The sequence below is a fragment of the Caenorhabditis remanei genome, chromosome II, assembly GCF_010183535.1.
Source record: "Caenorhabditis remanei strain PX506 chromosome II, whole genome shotgun sequence".
Classification (NCBI taxonomy): Eukaryota; Metazoa; Nematoda; class Chromadorea; order Rhabditida; family Rhabditidae; genus Caenorhabditis; species Caenorhabditis remanei.
Genome location: NC_071329.1, coordinates 1,618,378 through 1,635,376, shown reverse-complemented (window position 1 = coordinate 1,635,376; position 16,999 = coordinate 1,618,378). Strand labels below are relative to the sequence as shown.

Below are 16,999 nucleotides of genomic sequence, written 5' to 3'. Positions count from 1 at the left end.
CAAAAATTTTGTTTCCAGATCCGATCTCAATGTCACTCGGCCAATCAGCACACTCTCCGAACCACCAATCCCTCTTTGACTCAGAAATGGCGACTTTTTAGTGATGCACGGCGAGCAACGACTCGTTTATCAGGCGATTCCGTGTATTAGACCGAAAATTGAGAAACAAGATTTTGAGACGAATGGATAGGCCTCGATGATTGTTGATTATTTGAATTGTAGTCGAATTAATTTCACAATTCGACAAGTTAATGCATAGATTTTGATGTTTTTTGTTGGTTTATATGGTTTGTTCTTTAATAAATGAGCTTTGTGAGGTCAGAATCAGAAAACAGTACACATTTTGAAAAGAATTTTTTTTTATTAAATCACAAAATTTAGTTCAAAAGTTACCAAAAAATTGGAAAAGTATTCGCTCATAAATCTTGTCACCGGATCATATACACCAAGTATCACCGCGTGGATGTAATCATCGCGAATCAGATTGGAGCTTATTTTGCTCTTAATTACCACTTATGCAGATACCCGGAGCCGGCACTGACTTTTCCTGCAACGTGTAAAGCAACGTCCTGACGGCACCGGACAAAAGTTTCCGAAGAAACTTTCATCACTTACGTACCCGGAACGGCTTTTACTCATCCGTGTAGCATTCGGACCGTTGCAGACCCTCGGAGAAACGGTTTTGATTTCGTTCTCAACTGGGATTTCTTCCTTTGTGGACATGCTCCAAATGGCATATTCCAGGAGTCCGCGAAGTGACTCCTGACCCGGAGACAGTCCCTTTCACGTGGCAGATACCCGGAGCCGGCACTGACTTTCCTGCAACGTGTAGAGCAACGTCCTGACGGCACTGGACAAAAGTTTCCAAAGAAACTTACATCACTTACGTACCCGGAACGGCCCTTACTCATCCGTGTAGCATTCGGATCGTATGCAGACCCTCGGAGAAACGGTTTCGATTTCGTTCTCATCTGGGATTTCTTCCTTTTTGTGAACATGCTCCAAACGGCATGGTCCCGGAGTCCGCCAAGTGACTCCTGACCCAGAGACAGTTCAAACTTTCACGCGAGCAGATGCCCATGTGAGCAGTAACCCGGAGCCGGCACTGACTTAGCTGCAACGTGTAGAGCAACGTCCTGACGGCACCGGACAAAAGTTTCCGGAGAAACTTCCATCACTTACGTACCCGGAACGGCCCTTACTCATCCGTGTGGGACACGGACCGTTGCAGACCCTCGGAGAAACGATTCTGATTTCGTTCTCAACTGGGATTTCTTCCAGTTTGCCGAACATGCTCCAAACGGCATGGTACAGTAGTCCCCGAAGAGACTCCTGACCCGGAGACAGTTCAAACTTTCACGTGGCAGATACCCGGAGCCGGTTCTGACTTTTTCTGCAACGTGTAGAGCAACGTCCTGACGGTGCTGGACAAAAGTTTCCAAAGAAACTTTCATCACTTACGTACCCGGAACGGCCCTCACTCATCCGTGTGGGGGCACGGATCGTTGCAGAAACCCGGAGAAAACGGATATGGTTTTTTCTCCATGGGGTTTTTCTTCCTTTTCGTAGAACGTCCCGACGGTTCTGAAAAATAAAATATGTGCAAGGCGTTTCGAAAACAAACGAGAGGGGCGGAAAGAAAAACGAGACGAGTGAAAATGAGTTTTGAATAATTCCGGCGCAAAGAAAAGTGCCTAAAAAGTTTTTAGCGGATAAATTCTTAGCAAACTTTCGGAAGAGCACGCAGATAGATTTAAGCGGAAAATGGAATCCAAAGAAATTCAACGACTTGAAGAGGAATACTCTAGTGAAACTGAGCGAAAAAACTTGAATTGACAGAGAAATTGATGGAAATCGGAGTTTTTTTGCAAAGCACAGCTCAAATAATGAATTGAGAAAAAAAAATTTCTTTGATTTCTCAAAAATCAAAGAAATTTTGCTGGAAAAGGAGGAAAATTTTTGCTGGAAAAAGAGGCCGATACGATTAAGAAATAAGCAAAAACTATGTAATTGACAGAGGAAATCATGAGAAATTGATTTTTCAACAATTTTAAGCTCGAATAATGAAATTTCAGAAAACTTTTTGCTGGAATATAATGAAATAGAACATCGAAGCTGTAAAAATCAAATTTTTAAATGAAAATTTGGAAAAAATCAGTGGAAAATCAATATGTTTTGACATTTTTCGCCGAAAAACGCAACAGAAATCGATAATTTTTCAAAAGATACGAAAAAACATTTTCCGCCAAAAAAGGGTACGGTAGGTTTAAAGGCGCATGACGATATATTTATTGTTGGGTCTCGCAGCGATTGTGTAAACTGGCAGAAGAAATTAGAAAAAAACCATTTTTCAGGAAAATCGAGCTCAATAGTCGGAATTTCTACGAAAATGGGTCGATAACAACTGAAATAGAAAATTAAAGCCACAAAAATTATATTTTTCAAATGAAAATCTAGAAAAACGGCTGGAAAATCAATATTTCCTCTGGGAATTATTGCGTGGAAAATTCAAAAAAATAGATTTTTGTGGAAAATCGAAGAGATTTCGCTGAAAACGGAAGGAAAGAGACTACGGAAAGATGAAAAATCGATTTTTATTGAAATTTTAGCAAATTCTAGCTCAGATGATGAAATAATAGCGAAAATGAATCGAAAATCGCTGAGAGAAAAAATTAAAGCTATTAAAATATTATTTTCAATTAGAAAATCTGAAAAAATAGTCGAAAAATCACTTTTTAAAACATTTTCGCCAATTTTATTCAAATGCACCGCCTTTTCGACAGTCCGCATTTTCACGTGACGGTGTTTGCGGGCAATACACAAAAACCGACGACGGAGTCTTGTGAAATGTCAGTTGAGCTATTTTAGGCCAAAATCATCGATTTTTATATCAAAATCACGCTAAAAATTTCGAAAAACTGTTGGAAAACAAGTTTTTAGCAAAAAATTGATTAAAAATGAGAAAAAAACTAGAAAAAACGATGAAAACACCAAAACTTGACAAATTTGCTCTTCAGTCATTTCTAGGCTGAAATCATAGATTTTTATACCAAAATCACGCTAAAAATCTCGAAAAACTAGTGAAAAATAAGGTTTTAGCCAAAAAATTGATTAAAAATGAGAAAAATAACAAAGAAGCGCTCTTCAGACATTTCTATACTAAAACCATGGATTTTTATACTAAAAATCCTGAAAAACAGGTTTAAATGCTATTTTTTCACTGAAAACCTGCCAAAAGTCGAAAAAATAGCGAAAAACCACCGAAATCGCCAACAAATTGATTAAAAATGAGAAAAAACGAGGAAAACACTCCAAAACTCGCAGAATCGGATTTCAGACTTTTCTAGACCAAAATGTTCGATTTTTATACCAAAATCACGCTAAAAATCCTGAAAAACAGGTTTAAATACTATTTTTTCACTGAAAACCTGCCAAAACTCGGAAAAATACCAAAAAACCACCGAAAACAGCCGACAAACCGACAAAAATTGAAATCGGCGCGCGCACGAGAAAAGCGCAAGGGCCCATGGCGCACATCTCGATCTTCCAATTTTCTTCGATAAAATCGTGATTTTCGAATGATTTTTCAAAATCTGTTTTTTGTATTTGCGAAATGGGACGTCTGGCTACATTTTAAGTACAAAACCCTCGCTGGTGGTTCGGTATGAAGGTCTTTTTGAATTTTTTTGTTGAAAAAATACTAGTTTTTAGCGGAAATGTATAAAATGTCTTTAAACCGGCAGAAATTGAAAAAATATTTCGTTTGGATGAGGAGAAGAATGGCAAAGATGAAGACGTAGGTGTAGGTCAGCATTTCTGGAAAAATACATATAGAAAATCTGAGATAACTTTTTCAGATAAACTCCAATTAGGTTCAAAGCACGATTTTCAGATTCCTGAGATGAATACCTTTCATTTGATACCCATATCGACCTACTTCTCACCACTTTGAAATTTTAATGAATGGCGCGACGCGGTCGCGTCGCGTGTCGAAAATCAAAATGCGCGGAAACCGGTCGATATGGGTATCAAACGAAAGCTATTGACTTGGAGATTATGAATATGTGAATTTCAAGAGTTTTAGGAGAAACGGCTGAAAAATAAATTTCTATAATCGATTCCATAGACAACAATAACAAGAAACAAAGCAAAAATAACAAATTCCATCAGAAGACACTATGGAATATTTAACATAATTATTCGAAAAAAATTAGAAACAAAAAATTGAATTTTACAACGCCGGAAATTCATGAGGATCCAGAAGTCGTCCACGACATGCCGGGCATTCGCTCTTCACTTTCAGCCAATCAGATGCACACTGAAAAATATAGTATTAATGCAATCACGCTCCATTGATAACTCTACCTTCGAATGGAATCTACGTCGACATTGATGACATTTGATCGTCTTTTGTCTCTGTTTGATATCGATTAGACAAATCACACATTCCACGTCTTCTAATTCAGAATCTCTCGTCGTCGGATTCTGGCGATTCCAAGAAGACGTCGAGGGGCCAGAAGGGGGCGGAGTCGGAGCGACACCAGAAGAAATCGATATCCCTGACAACCGATCCAATAGATTCTGAACCATTCGACTATTCATCTCATTCTCAGTTCTCAACACTACATTCGATTCGATAACTCTGCAAAATTAGTTCGGTGGGGCGCGTTTGCTTCATCTCTTCGACTCACTGTGCAATTTGTCGTGTCTTCTCGGCGATTTCCTCTTGCATTACTCGTTTTTCACCAATCCAATCGGTAATTCCTATATTTCCAGGTTGATTTCTACTTAAAAAATGTTTTTTTTTCAATATTTTTCCCTGAAAATTTAATTTTTACCTAATCAACTCTCTCTCCAACTCGGAAATCCTCTCGACGAGCTGTTGTTGAACTGTTCCAAACGTTTGACGCTCTCTGAAATGCTTAAATTCCAATAGAGCGCACTTGCTCTCTGTCTAACCTATAAACCGTCTCATTTATCGAATTGAAATTGTTACAGTACAACTCATTACTCCCTTTCAGATCCTGATTCTCCTTCTCCAATTGTTCGATAGTTATTTCGTATCTACAAGAAAAATCGAATTGATGCAAACACGCTCTACCGAAATTTTAGGAATCTTACTGTGATTTTGCCTGTATTTCAGACGCCTCAAGTACTGCGATCCGTATTTTCAGATTCGAATTTTCAATGGAAAGTTCTTCAAGTGTTGTTTCGTTTCTGAAAAAACTGAGCTGATGCAATCGCGCTCCACCGAAAATAGAGTATTCTCATTGGAGCGCGATTGAGCCAAACTTACTTTTGCATTTCCTCATCAATTTTCTTCTTTAATTCCTCGTTTTCCTTCTCAATTTTAGCACGAATCGATTCGTCACTGAAATTTTAACAAATAATTTGCAAACGCGCTCCACTGGACACTTACTTCATCTGTTTCTTCTCATAATTCACAACTTTTTTCCCCAATTTCTCGATTTCCTTGTCACGAATGTCTATTTCTCTGAAAATTCAAGTTGCAAGTGCGCTCTACCGAAAACAATTCTTACGATTTGATTCTCTCATTGGAATCTTTCAAATTGCTTCTAATTGAAGCATTCTCTCGCATCAAACGCTCATTTTCGAGGACAGTTTTCGAATGAGTCAATTCATTTCTGAAATTAAGAAATTGTGTTGTCAATAGAGCGTGTTTGCAACAGAAAATGTTAAAATTCGAGAATTTGTGTGTTTTTGGTTGATTTTTCGGTACTGAACACTAAAAAAAATTGACTTTAAAACAAGAAAAATCGGTAAAAACTTTAAGATTCACAGATTTTTCTGTAAAAACTGTGTCCAATTGCTGAAACAGCGCCCTACTGAACTCCTTCATTCTCACCTCGTTCTCTCTTCAATCAACTCCTTTTCTCGAGCTTCATATCTCACAATGTCTGCCTTCCATGCCTGTCCAGTGTGAATCTGAACCACAGCGTCTCTGAAAAAATAATAATTGTTAATGGAGCGAGTTTGCAACAAGTCGGAGACAATTTCACAGAAAAATGACTTAGATATCGTTTTTGTTTGCACGTGCATCTGGCTGAAAACCAATAAAATCACAATTTTCCGTAAAAAATCTCCAAAACCGTGGAGAACGCGCTCTACCGAACTTTGCGCTTCTCACCTCCGTCTCGCCTCAATCATCTCTTTTTCTCTAGCTTCCAAATCCACAATTTTCTCCTTTAACTCCTTGAATCCTTTCACTGTTTTCTCATGAATAAGAGCGTCGCTGAAACAAATTATTATTATCAATAGAGCGCGTTTTCTACACAAACCGCTTGAAATTCACAATTTCCTCTTCTTTTTCCATTAATTTTTGCCTCAGAATCTCGATTTTGGCTTCGGATTCCTTATCCACGTCACCCGTTCTTTGATCCTGATCGTCATAGACTTTTTCGCTATCTTTCACCGTTTTTGTCTCGATTTTCTCAGTTTTCAGTTTTAAAACGGGATCATAGGGTTTCGAAACCGTCTTAAATCTCTCTGGAATCGGTTTATAAACTGGACGTCCACCCGTCAGCCACGTGTCAATCGAGTTATCCTTTGGCGCCTCAGCAAAAATCGATATTTCGCACCGTCCGTTTTCGTAGAATGGCTCCGTTCCAGTACAGTAGTCACATCTCAATTCCAAGACTCGCCAACACGATTTTTGGTGGTGGAGGAAGATTCGGAGCTGGAAAATATATCGATTTATGACTTAAAAACTCAGTTTTTCAGCCGGGAAAATGCTCAAAAGTGACCGTGGCCGAAATATTTCTGTTGGGTTTCTAGCAGTGGTGGGCGCGAGTGAAGCTGAGCTTCACTCCAAAATCCACGGGGGAGGAGAAATGTCTGCGTCTCTCGCTGTCGGCAATGGTGGGGCGCGCTCTCTCGCGCTCTCTTCCCCCCGCGCTGTGGCCGCTGCCGCCACGGGGAGAGTCACTAATTTCACTCCGCGCCCACCACTGGTTTCTAGCAGACTTGCAACGGGCCGGGCCGGGCCGGGCCGGGCCGGGCCGGAATGAAAATTTCCAGGGCCCGGCCCGGCCCGGCCCGGCCCGTGGCCCGGCCCGGCCCGGCCCGGCCCGGCCCGGTCGGCCCGGAAGTTCAGTACTGAAAAAAATTCAAATTTTTTTTCGAAAATTTCCCGATTTTTTTTGAAAAATATTTTTAAAAACAATTTTTTGTAGGTTTCGAAGGTTTTTGAAAAATATACTTGAGGAAAAATATGAAAAATTTTCAGAAAATAAATTTTTGGACAAAAAATTGTAGTGAAAAAAGTTCAAAAATTCAAATCCGGGCCGACCGGGCCGGGCCGGGCCGGAGCTTTCTCGGCCCGGCCCGGCCCGGCCCGATCGGGCCGGGCCGGGCCGGGCCAAAACCGGGCCGGGCCGGGCCGGGCCGGCGGGCCGGCCCGGAATCTTGCAAGTCTGGTTTCTAGGCTAGCGATTTCTTGGAAGAACTTGAATTCGCTGGCCCAGAAACCGAAATAGAAAAAGTTCGGCCACTACCACTTTTGACCATTTTTAGAGCTGACAACTTTAGAAGGTTTTTCGAGTGTTATTACAGGAATTTTCATTTTTTTTTCATACATTTCAGATTTTTCTTATCACAGATACACTTTTTCTCATTATTATTAGATTTCTAGCTATAAAAACTGCAAATTTTTCTGCAACCGCGCTCCATCTCACCTCTGGAACTCGATTGAAAATACACCGCAACTGACAAATCTCCACAGCATCATATAGATCACATGTTCTCAAAAATCGCTCTTTTTTCAGCTCCATCACTTCCGTATGCGCGATTTCTGCGTGATCCGAAATCTCGGGAAAATGCTTTTCGAGTCCCAAATGTTTCAGCTCGTTCTTGAGATTTTGGACAGTGAATCCATCTTTTTTCGCGTTTCGAACATCTTTTGGTGGTGGTGACGGCGGAGAGGAGTAGGTGGCATTTATTGATTTTTTGAGATTATTGAAGACACGAAGATTGATGAAATATTGATTGTTCTGGAAGTGAAAGTTTTAGATTTTTTGAATTATAGGCATGAGGCAAACGTGATCCATTGAGAAACTAACCAAATTCGAATCGAAAACCGAATGAATTTGCTGAAAAAGAGATAGAGGCCATTCCTCGACGTATTGGAACAACTTGATTCCAAAAATGTACTGCGCGGTGTTTGGAGCGAAGAATCGGAGTGCGGATGAACTGGAAATAATTTGGAATTATTTTGTACTTTCTGCCGTTCCATACCTCAATATTCTGAATTTGATCTCCAAACTCCGCCTTCACATCTTCAAAACTCATTGCATTGTAAATAAATCCATCACTTTGAATTTCGAATCTCTTTGGTCCAGTAGACAATCTATTCAATGCATGATACAATTCCGCCTTCATCACATATCTCTCCTCTCCATCCTCAAACAGTCTTACAGTAATTGGAGATGATTCCGGTGTAGAAATGAAAAGCGTTGCTCGTTTCGCCATAATTTCTTCAATACGGTTCATGATACAACTATTGATGAGAGCGCCGAAAACGATCTCTTTTTTTGTCTCGATTTCTGTATCAGATAACGATTGTAGCCGCCTGAGTAATGCATTTGCCATGTCATCATCCCAAATTGTCGGATTCAATTCATGCACTTTTGAAACGATCGCTGCATAATTCTTAGTCAACAAGAACTTTTCTAGATTGTTACGTTGCGCAGACTGAAATTAAAAACATGAATTCAAGAAAATAAGCATTGAAAACACTACCGCTTGTTCGACACTCTTCTTCTCTCCTTCTCTCATTTCTTTCTCGATTTCATCGAACATTTTTTCATCGAATTTCACAAATTCAACGGGTCCACCAATCAACATAATTTTGGATTTCAGAAACTTTGCAAGCAACAAATGAAACATCACGGATTTCTGAAAAACAAAATAAAAAAAGTTATCGAAAAGTAATCTAACCTGATGAGTAATAGCATGAAGTGCGATATTCTGAATAATCGTATAAACATCCGGTTTACAGAGGTATTTCTCTCCATTCAAACTTTCATAGATGATTGGTGTCGCCTGAAAACTTTACGATCAACCAGAAATTTCTGTATAAACTGCCTACATTGAGAGGATGCTTATAGTCATGAAAAAGACGAAAACTTTCAGGGAAACTTCTGAATATTTTGATATTCTCGACAATTTCCTTGGCCGATCCATACATTCCTGCAAAAATAGTGAATTTACGAGAGATGAAAAACAATTCTTACTCAATTTATTATTCGATTCATCCAATATCTTCTGAATCACCTCTTCACCATCGTCGTCTACCAGTTTCTTCGCCTCAATCGACTCGAAAACGGGTAGGAATGAGTGGAGCTTAAAATAAATAAATTTTATTCAAATTTAACAGACTTGTCAAACATCTACCTTCTGATTGAACTTTGAAATTTTATTCGAAAACTATATATATATTTTTTAACTTCACAAAAAAAAATCAAATTTTCCAAAATTTTTTCAAAAAGGGCCGCGAATTTTTTGATTTCGGCCCGTGACAAGTCTAATATTTAGAAAGCAATCACTCACCTTAAGAAGAATGTAAAAGTAGACGTGAGAATGAACGATGTTGGAGGCGAGAACATGGTCTGGACTCTTCAGAAATTGCGCCATTTTTCTGTAAATTTTGATGGAAATTACTATTTCTTGATATTTCGCAATCTGAGGAAATGAATAGGGGATTCATCCCTGAAAATATGAATTAAAAACAAAGAAAATTTAGAAATCATGCATTTTGGCGTGACGGTGTTTGCACACAATGCACCACATTTCTCGACAGTTACAGTAATCCATCGGGATTTTTCAACAGAAAAGGATAAAACAAATACTAGCTCAGCACAGTTCTTACAACTGCGCCCCACCGAAATCCCCTTGAGAAATATCTCATTTTCTCTGACTCTCTCAATTTCGCACACTATTTTCGTCAGTTTCGGTAGAGCGCAGTTGTAAGACGCGTGTCGTGCTATTAACAAATTAACAACAAAAATTATAACAAAAGTAACAAAATTTAAAATTAAATTCTCGGAAGATCTCCATTGCACGCCGGGCATTGAGTGTGGTCTTTGCGCCATTTGAATGCACACTGAAAATAAGAAAAATGAGGGAAAATTGATGTAAAATAGAGAAAATCTTACATTCGAATGGAATCTTCGTTTGCACAATGGACATCTGATGACTTCTTGTCCCGACTTGATCTGACTGGAACAAATGAGACAATCGATAACGAGAGGAGCATTTTTAGAAGTGACAGAAGTAGTTGGAGCCGATTCTTCGATAGTTTTCTCATTAATTTGATGAGTTTTCTGGTTATTAGTCGATAAATCGGTGATTCTATCGAGTAACTTTTGAATCACTTTCTCATTTGCCTTATTTTCAGCTGTCAACTTGAGAATAGTCTTCTGAAGTTCCTCGTTTTCCTTTGACGCCTTCAGAATCTCCTCTTCTTTCTCTTTACTCAATTCTTCCTCAATTTTAGACAATTCCTCCGTCTTCTTGGCTTCAGATTCCACAATTTTCTCGTGTTCTTTTTTCAGGTCACTCGATTCCTTCTCTGTATTTGTGATCTTCTGTTGCATCTCCTTCAGCTGATCTTGACTTATTTTCAACTCATTTTGAGTTTCGACAAGAATTACAGAATTTTCTGAGCACTTTTCACAGTGTTTTGGAGCAGAGAACGCCGGTTGTGAGTATTGATTTGAAACCGATGCATATGAGGTCTCAATTTTCAGATTCTTCATGGAATTCTGGATGTCTGACGTCTTCTGAACCTCCGCTGGTTGTTGACTGATTTCCATCGTTTCTAGTTCATCCGACGCCTTCTTTTCCTTCTCACAATGTTCACATTTGTATCCAAGTACTCTTCCACATCCTTTCTGATTGTGAAGAAACTTCTTGAGCTGAAAATTATATAAATTAACAATAGACTAATTAGAATTCCTTACATTCGGAACCCTATTGAGCACACAAATCAACTGACAATTCTCCACTGCATCAAACAAATCGCAGGTTCTCAGATATCTCTCTTTCTTAGCTTTATCGATTTCGTCATAGACATCTTCTGCATAATTTCGGATTTCCGGAAAGAGGACAGTAAGACCCAAATGATTCAGTTCGTTCTTCAGATTCTGTACAGTGAATCCGTCTTTTTTCGCATTTCGAACGTCATTAGTTGGCCGAACCGATTGAATAGTGTTCTGAAGCGTCGTCAACAGATTATCGACAGATGCAATTTGTAAGAAATATGGCGATTCCTGAAAAACACTACTATTTTAAACTACAATTTCCGTGCAATTCTTACAACTTCGGGTTTGAATACTTTCTCGAGAGCACTAAAAATGTACTTAAAAACGGCAAACGTATCGAAACATTTCAGAAAAATCTTCACTCCAGTGATGATACTCTTCATAAATTCGAAAAAAGCGTCCACAGCCAGAATACACCAATCATCAGGGTCCTCTGGGTTAGGTCCTTTAATCGGAACAGCTCTGTGTTTCGCTCTTTTGATCGGGTAGCGGATGAACTGAAAAAAAAACATATGATACTTGGCTTCTTATATAACTCACCTCAATTTTCCCTTCTCCCTCCTCTTTCGCTTCTTCCAGCCCCATTGTGCTGTACATATGTGGCCCAACTTTCCTACTATTTTCAAATATTTCTGATAGCTTTTCTGGCCACAAAGCATAAGATAATTCAGCTCCGATCACAAATTTCTGATCTCCATCTTCAAATAGTCTGACCGTAATCGGTGCCTTTTGGTGAAACATCTCCGGTCTCGTTACAATAATGTTTCGAAGACAAATCGCCATGGTCATGTTCACCGAGTATACAGTCAACGCCTCTGCCGGATTGTTGCTCGAATTCATTACACCTTTGTAGTAATTTTTGATCAAATTTCGAAAATCTTCTTTAGTGTAGCCCGCAGTTTTCACTTTAAAATACTTCTCAACCAGTGTTTCGAAATTTCCAGAAGAGATTTGTGACACTGTTTTAGTGATTTCATTCGTCTGAAAGGACAATTTTGACTTCATTTATCAATATTTCGATATAAATGCGTACAGAATTCGCTTTTCGCATTTCCATCTCAATCTCATCGAACACTTTCTGATCGAATTTTACGAATTCCAGATGTTTCGCTTGTTGCTCCGGATGACCACTTAGAGCACTGGCAATCACATATCGGAAAGTGCCAACATTCTGAAAATAGTCTCACAATAACTTTTTTAAATTGAAATACTAAGGAAACTTACCGGCATCAATGAGATTTCAACCGCCATATTCTGAAGAATCACAGAGATATCCGATTTGCAGATGAATTTCTCATTTTTTAAACTGTGATAAATGACTGGAGCATTCTGAAATAATCTTACTTTAAAAACAATGAAAAATCAATGAAATTACAAGGTATGGCTCAAAATAGGTTCCCAAAAATTGCTGACTTCCAGGAAAATTCTGATAAATTTTCAGATTCTGTGCAAGCTCGTCAGCCGATCCGTACATTCCTGAAAATTCCGTTCTATTGAAGTTTTCAGCCAAAACCTGCCTTACTGAGCTTAAAATTCGAATTATCCAGCATTTTCTGTATCAATTCCTTTCCATTATCTTCCAAAAAACACTTTTCTGAGAAAATATTCTTGCTAATCGACGAACGGAGCTCATTGAGAATATAAGAGTGAGCAATCGACTCCAGGCTAGTTGATGTGAGCATATTGTCCGGCGATTTCAAGTATTTCGACATTTTTTCTGTAAATTAAACGTTTAATTTCATTATTATTTGGAAAAAAACAAAAGAAATACCATTAATTTATCTCAAAAACTACGTTTTCAAAAAATTAATTTGTTGGAAAAAAAGGGGGGTACTTGATTTTAGAACTCGGAAAGATAGAACTGCAACAAAATAAAACTGTAACAATATAAAACTGACAAAAATAGAACTGAACAAAATGGAACTGCGACGAAATGTAACTGCACAAAATGGAACTGCTACAAAATAGAACTGCTACAAAATAGAACTCTAGTTCGATTGGAGCGCGTTTGCATTCATGACTTTTTAGAAGAATTAGAACCAATTTTCGATGAGAAAAGTCGAGTAAAAACACTTATTTTATGGAGATAAAGTCTTTGTCTATTTAATAGTCAACAAAAAACTGAAAAAATTTTATTAGACAAGCCCAATAAGCATTTTCAAAACCAGTGGTAGAGTTCTATTTTGTAGCAGTTCTATTTTGTAGCAGTTCTATCTTTTCGAGTTCTATTTCGTGGAGTTCTATTTTGTAACAGTTCCATTGTGTTCAGTTCCACTTTGTAGCAGTTCTATTTTTGTCAGTTATATATTGTTACAGTTTTATTTTGTCACAGTTCTATTTTTCCGAGTTCTAAAATCGAGTACCCCCAAAAAAAGAAAAACACGTGGCGTCTGCATTCCGACGTGACGGTGTTTGCGGACAATGCGTCATATTTCACGACATATACAGTAATCAGTTGTGGATTTTACCGAATTTTAAAGCGAAAAAAAGTGAAAAATCAACATTTTTATAGAAATTAAAGTGAAAAAATGATAGAATTGGGTGAGACATTATGAGAAAGTGGTAAAACGATCGAAAAACAACAATTCAGAATGATAACAAGAAGAACAACAAAGTGAAAATAACAAATAATTAAAAATAATTCGGAATCTTGTCGTCGCAAGCCGGGCATTCTTCGTGGAATCGAATATGGAAGTAGGCGCACTGCAAAATAAAAAATTAATGAGATTTCTGGAAATTATCGATTTTTCTACCACTTGATGGAATTTCTCGCCAGTTCTGGAACAATCCAACCAGTCATCGTCGGACGGCTCGATTTCTTTGTGACATACGTAACAGATGACGACAGGAGGGATTCTGACGGCAAGCAAATCTCCAGAATCATCAGAAACCTCTTCCATATCCTTCTTCTGTTTTCCAACTGCCAATTTATCGAGTAACTGTTGAATTACTCTCTGATTCGCCTCGTTTTCAGCAGTCAACTTGAGAATTGTCTCTTGAAGTCGTTGATTTTCCTCAGTTTTCGCCGAAATTTTCTCCTTTAATTCCATCTGTAATTGGGTCTGCTGTTGACTCTCTGATATACACTCTTCCGAATTCTCTTTGAGAATTTCAATGGGTACTTTAGACCTCTGTGCCAACAAATTCATGATATCAGAGACCATCTTCTTCGACGTCTTCTGATCCTTAATCGGATTCTGATTCTCCTTATTATTTTCACTATTATTGGAGCCTTCGTTTTTAGGATTCTGGGGAGGATTCTGAAGAACTGACGTCTTCTGAACTTCTTCCTCCTCCTTCTGACTGCTTGTTTCATCGGAACTCTCGATTTTCAGATTTTTCAGTGGCTTCTGAATTTCTTTTTCTGATGGAGTCGGTACGGTCTCATCCGACGCATTCTTCTTCTCCTCACAATGCTCACATTTGTATCCAAGTATCCTTCCACATCCTTTCTGATTGTGAACAAACATTTTGAGCTGAAAATTATATAATTTAACAATAGAATGAATATAATATCCTACATTCGGAACTCTATTGAGCAAACAAATCAATTGACAGCTCTCCACAGCATCAAATAAATCGCATGTTCTGAGATATCTCTCTTTCTTTGCTTTATCGATTCCTTCATAGACATCTTCTGCACAATCGAGGATTTCAGGAAATGTGCCAGTGAGACCCAAATGATTCAGTTCGTTCTTCAGATGCTGCACAGTGAATCCATTTTTCTTTACATTTCGAACGTCTTTAGTTGTTGGAAACGATTTCATATCGTTCTGAAGCGTTGTCAACATATAATTGATAGATTCGATTTGTAAGAAGTATGGCGATTTCTGAAAAACTGCTACGTTTTAAATTACACTTTCAAGACAATTCTTACCACTTCGTGTTTGAATACTTTCTCGAGTGCACTAAACATGTGCTCAGCATTGCCAAAAGCATCGGCAGAAGTTCCACATTTCTGAAAAATCTTAAATCCAGTGATGGCACTCTTCATATATTCAAAGAATGCGTCCAATGCAAGAATACACCAATCATTCGGATCTTCTGGATCAGGTCCTTCAATTGGAACAGCTCGGTGCTTGGCTCTTTTGATTGGGTAGCGGATGAACTGGAAATTGAAGAAAATAACATTGAGATTTCAGATTTCAGCGAAAAAGTCTAGAAAATATCGAAGAGAATGAATTTTTAATCATTTCTATGCGAAATTGTCATGATTTTCGCTGTTTCCCCATTATTAAAAGCTAAAAACTATGATATATTCTACCTCAACACGTCCAGCTCCTTGTCTGAGAGCTTCATCCAATGTGATCGTTGAGTAATTATGAAATTCAACTTCGCCCTTTTTACCGAAAATTTCCGAAGCTTCTTCTGGAAACATAGCAATCACCATCTCGGATTCCATCACAAATTTCTGATCTCCCTCCTCGAATAATCTCACAATCATCGGAGTTTTATTGATGGAATTCGGATGGAACATTTCCGGTCTCTTCACATTAATAATCTGATTGAGACAAATCATTGCAGCGGTGGTAATCAAGAGAAGAACCAGGTCTTTCACTGGATTCGGATTCGACGCCTTAATTTTATTATAGTAATCTTTGAGCTCTTCACGTATTTCATCTGGATCTCGCTTGACCACGTTGACTTTCTCAAATTTCGCCACTAGGGAATCGAAATTTCCAGCAGCAAATTGTGTGCCGAGTACGACTAGTTCGGACAACTGAAAAAATTGATCCTGTATAACTTTAATAAGTCGAAAACCCTACACTTATGGCACAGAGCTTTTTTGTTTCTCTCATTTCCATCTCAATCTCATCGAACACTTTTTGATCGAATTTTATGAATTCCATACGGTGGGGTAGCTCGTCTTGTTCAGAGAGGAGAAAAACGATAATCATTGGGAACACCTCAGCTGAGTCCTGGAAAATCTAGATTGTAATTTTTTTTTCGAAAATTAATTGATTACCGCCGCCGGAATGATGTCAAGCGCCATATTCTGAAGAATGACGAAGAGATCAGACTTGCAGATGTATTCCTCATCCTTTAAACTGCGATATATTGTTGCCGTTGTCTGAAAACGGAAAAGGAATTTTCGAAAGAAATTTAAGAAAAATTACAGTGAAAGGCTCGAATTCAGTTTTGAAAAATCGATAACTCTTTTGAAAATTTTGATAAATCTTCAGATTTTGCACAAGCTCGTCGGCCGATCCGTACATTCCTGAAAATTCCTTATTTATTAAACATTTCACCCAAAAACTGCCTTACTGAGTTTATAGTTCGATTTATCAAGTATTTTCTGTATCAATGCTTTTCCATTATCTTCCACAAACAACTTCATCGAGAAAATATTTTTTCTAATCGACGAACGGAGCTCATTGAGAATATAAGACTGAGCAATTGACCCCAGCCATGATGATGTGAGCATATAGTCCGGTGATTCCAGGTATTTCGACATTTTTCTGTAAAATAAAGGTTTAATTTCATTAATATTCAAAAAAAAAACAAAGAAATCCCATTCATTTATCTCAAAATTACTTGGAAAAATATCGTTTGTTGAACAAAAAAATGAAAAACACGTGGCGTCTGCATTCTGACGTGACGGTGTTTGCGGACAATGCGTCATATTTCACGACAACTACAGTAGCCCGCCACGTTTTTAGTAAAAAAAAAATTGAAAAAAAATTTTGAAAAAAACGGTTTTCGGACCGAAATAATGAAATTCAATTTAAAAAAGAACAATTAACAACAGAGAAACAATTTCCGGGAGCAAATTGACCGGTTTCATAAAGGAACAGAGTGAAATAAAGGAATTCTTGCAACATTTTTTTCTTTTTTAACATCACAAAATTCAACTAGTTCTCTAGCGTTTGCGACAGCAAAAAACAACAAGGACGGATATTAACAAGGCGAAGAAATGCAACAGATGTGAAAAATAACAT

The 16,999-nt window shown here is 38.1% G+C and overlaps 3 protein-coding genes across 3 annotated transcripts; all 3 read right to left on the bottom strand.

Annotated features, from left to right (window-relative positions):
• Positions 1–4,231: 4,231 nt before the first annotated feature.
• GCK72_003937 (uncharacterized protein) lies at positions 4,232–9,651 on the bottom strand (the record flags this gene model as incomplete). The annotated part of the gene is made up of 19 exons (XM_053724346.1): positions 4,232–4,318; positions 4,366–4,642; positions 4,692–4,787; positions 4,839–4,913; positions 4,960–5,064; positions 5,297–5,371; positions 5,420–5,494; positions 5,541–5,645; positions 5,867–5,962; positions 6,149–6,253; positions 6,300–6,697; positions 7,695–8,009; positions 8,079–8,208; positions 8,282–8,709; positions 8,758–8,913; positions 8,956–9,060; positions 9,107–9,207; positions 9,252–9,360; positions 9,568–9,651. The coding sequence occupies 19 exons, from the start codon at positions 9,649–9,651 to the stop codon at positions 4,232–4,234; spliced, it is 2,922 nt and encodes a 973-aa protein (XP_053588540.1).
• A 400-nt stretch (positions 9,652–10,051) lies between these two features.
• On the bottom strand, positions 10,052–12,772 carry GCK72_003936 (uncharacterized protein; the record flags this gene model as incomplete). The annotated part of the gene is made up of 9 exons (XM_053724345.1): positions 10,052–10,120; positions 10,173–10,934; positions 10,980–11,288; positions 11,336–11,557; positions 11,601–12,041; positions 12,094–12,231; positions 12,285–12,389; positions 12,436–12,536; positions 12,583–12,772. The coding sequence occupies 9 exons, from the start codon at positions 12,770–12,772 to the stop codon at positions 10,052–10,054; spliced, it is 2,337 nt and encodes a 778-aa protein (XP_053588539.1).
• Positions 12,773–13,691: 919 nt separating this feature from the next.
• On the bottom strand, positions 13,692–16,515 carry GCK72_003935 (uncharacterized protein; the record flags this gene model as incomplete). Its single annotated transcript, XM_053724344.1, has 9 exons — positions 13,692–13,763; positions 13,814–14,536; positions 14,582–14,890; positions 14,938–15,168; positions 15,325–15,780; positions 15,827–15,979; positions 16,027–16,131; positions 16,178–16,278; positions 16,326–16,515. 9 exons carry the CDS (start codon positions 16,513–16,515, stop codon positions 13,692–13,694), a joined length of 2,340 nt encoding a protein of 779 aa, XP_053588538.1.
• Between the last annotated feature and the right edge of the window lie 484 nt (positions 16,516–16,999).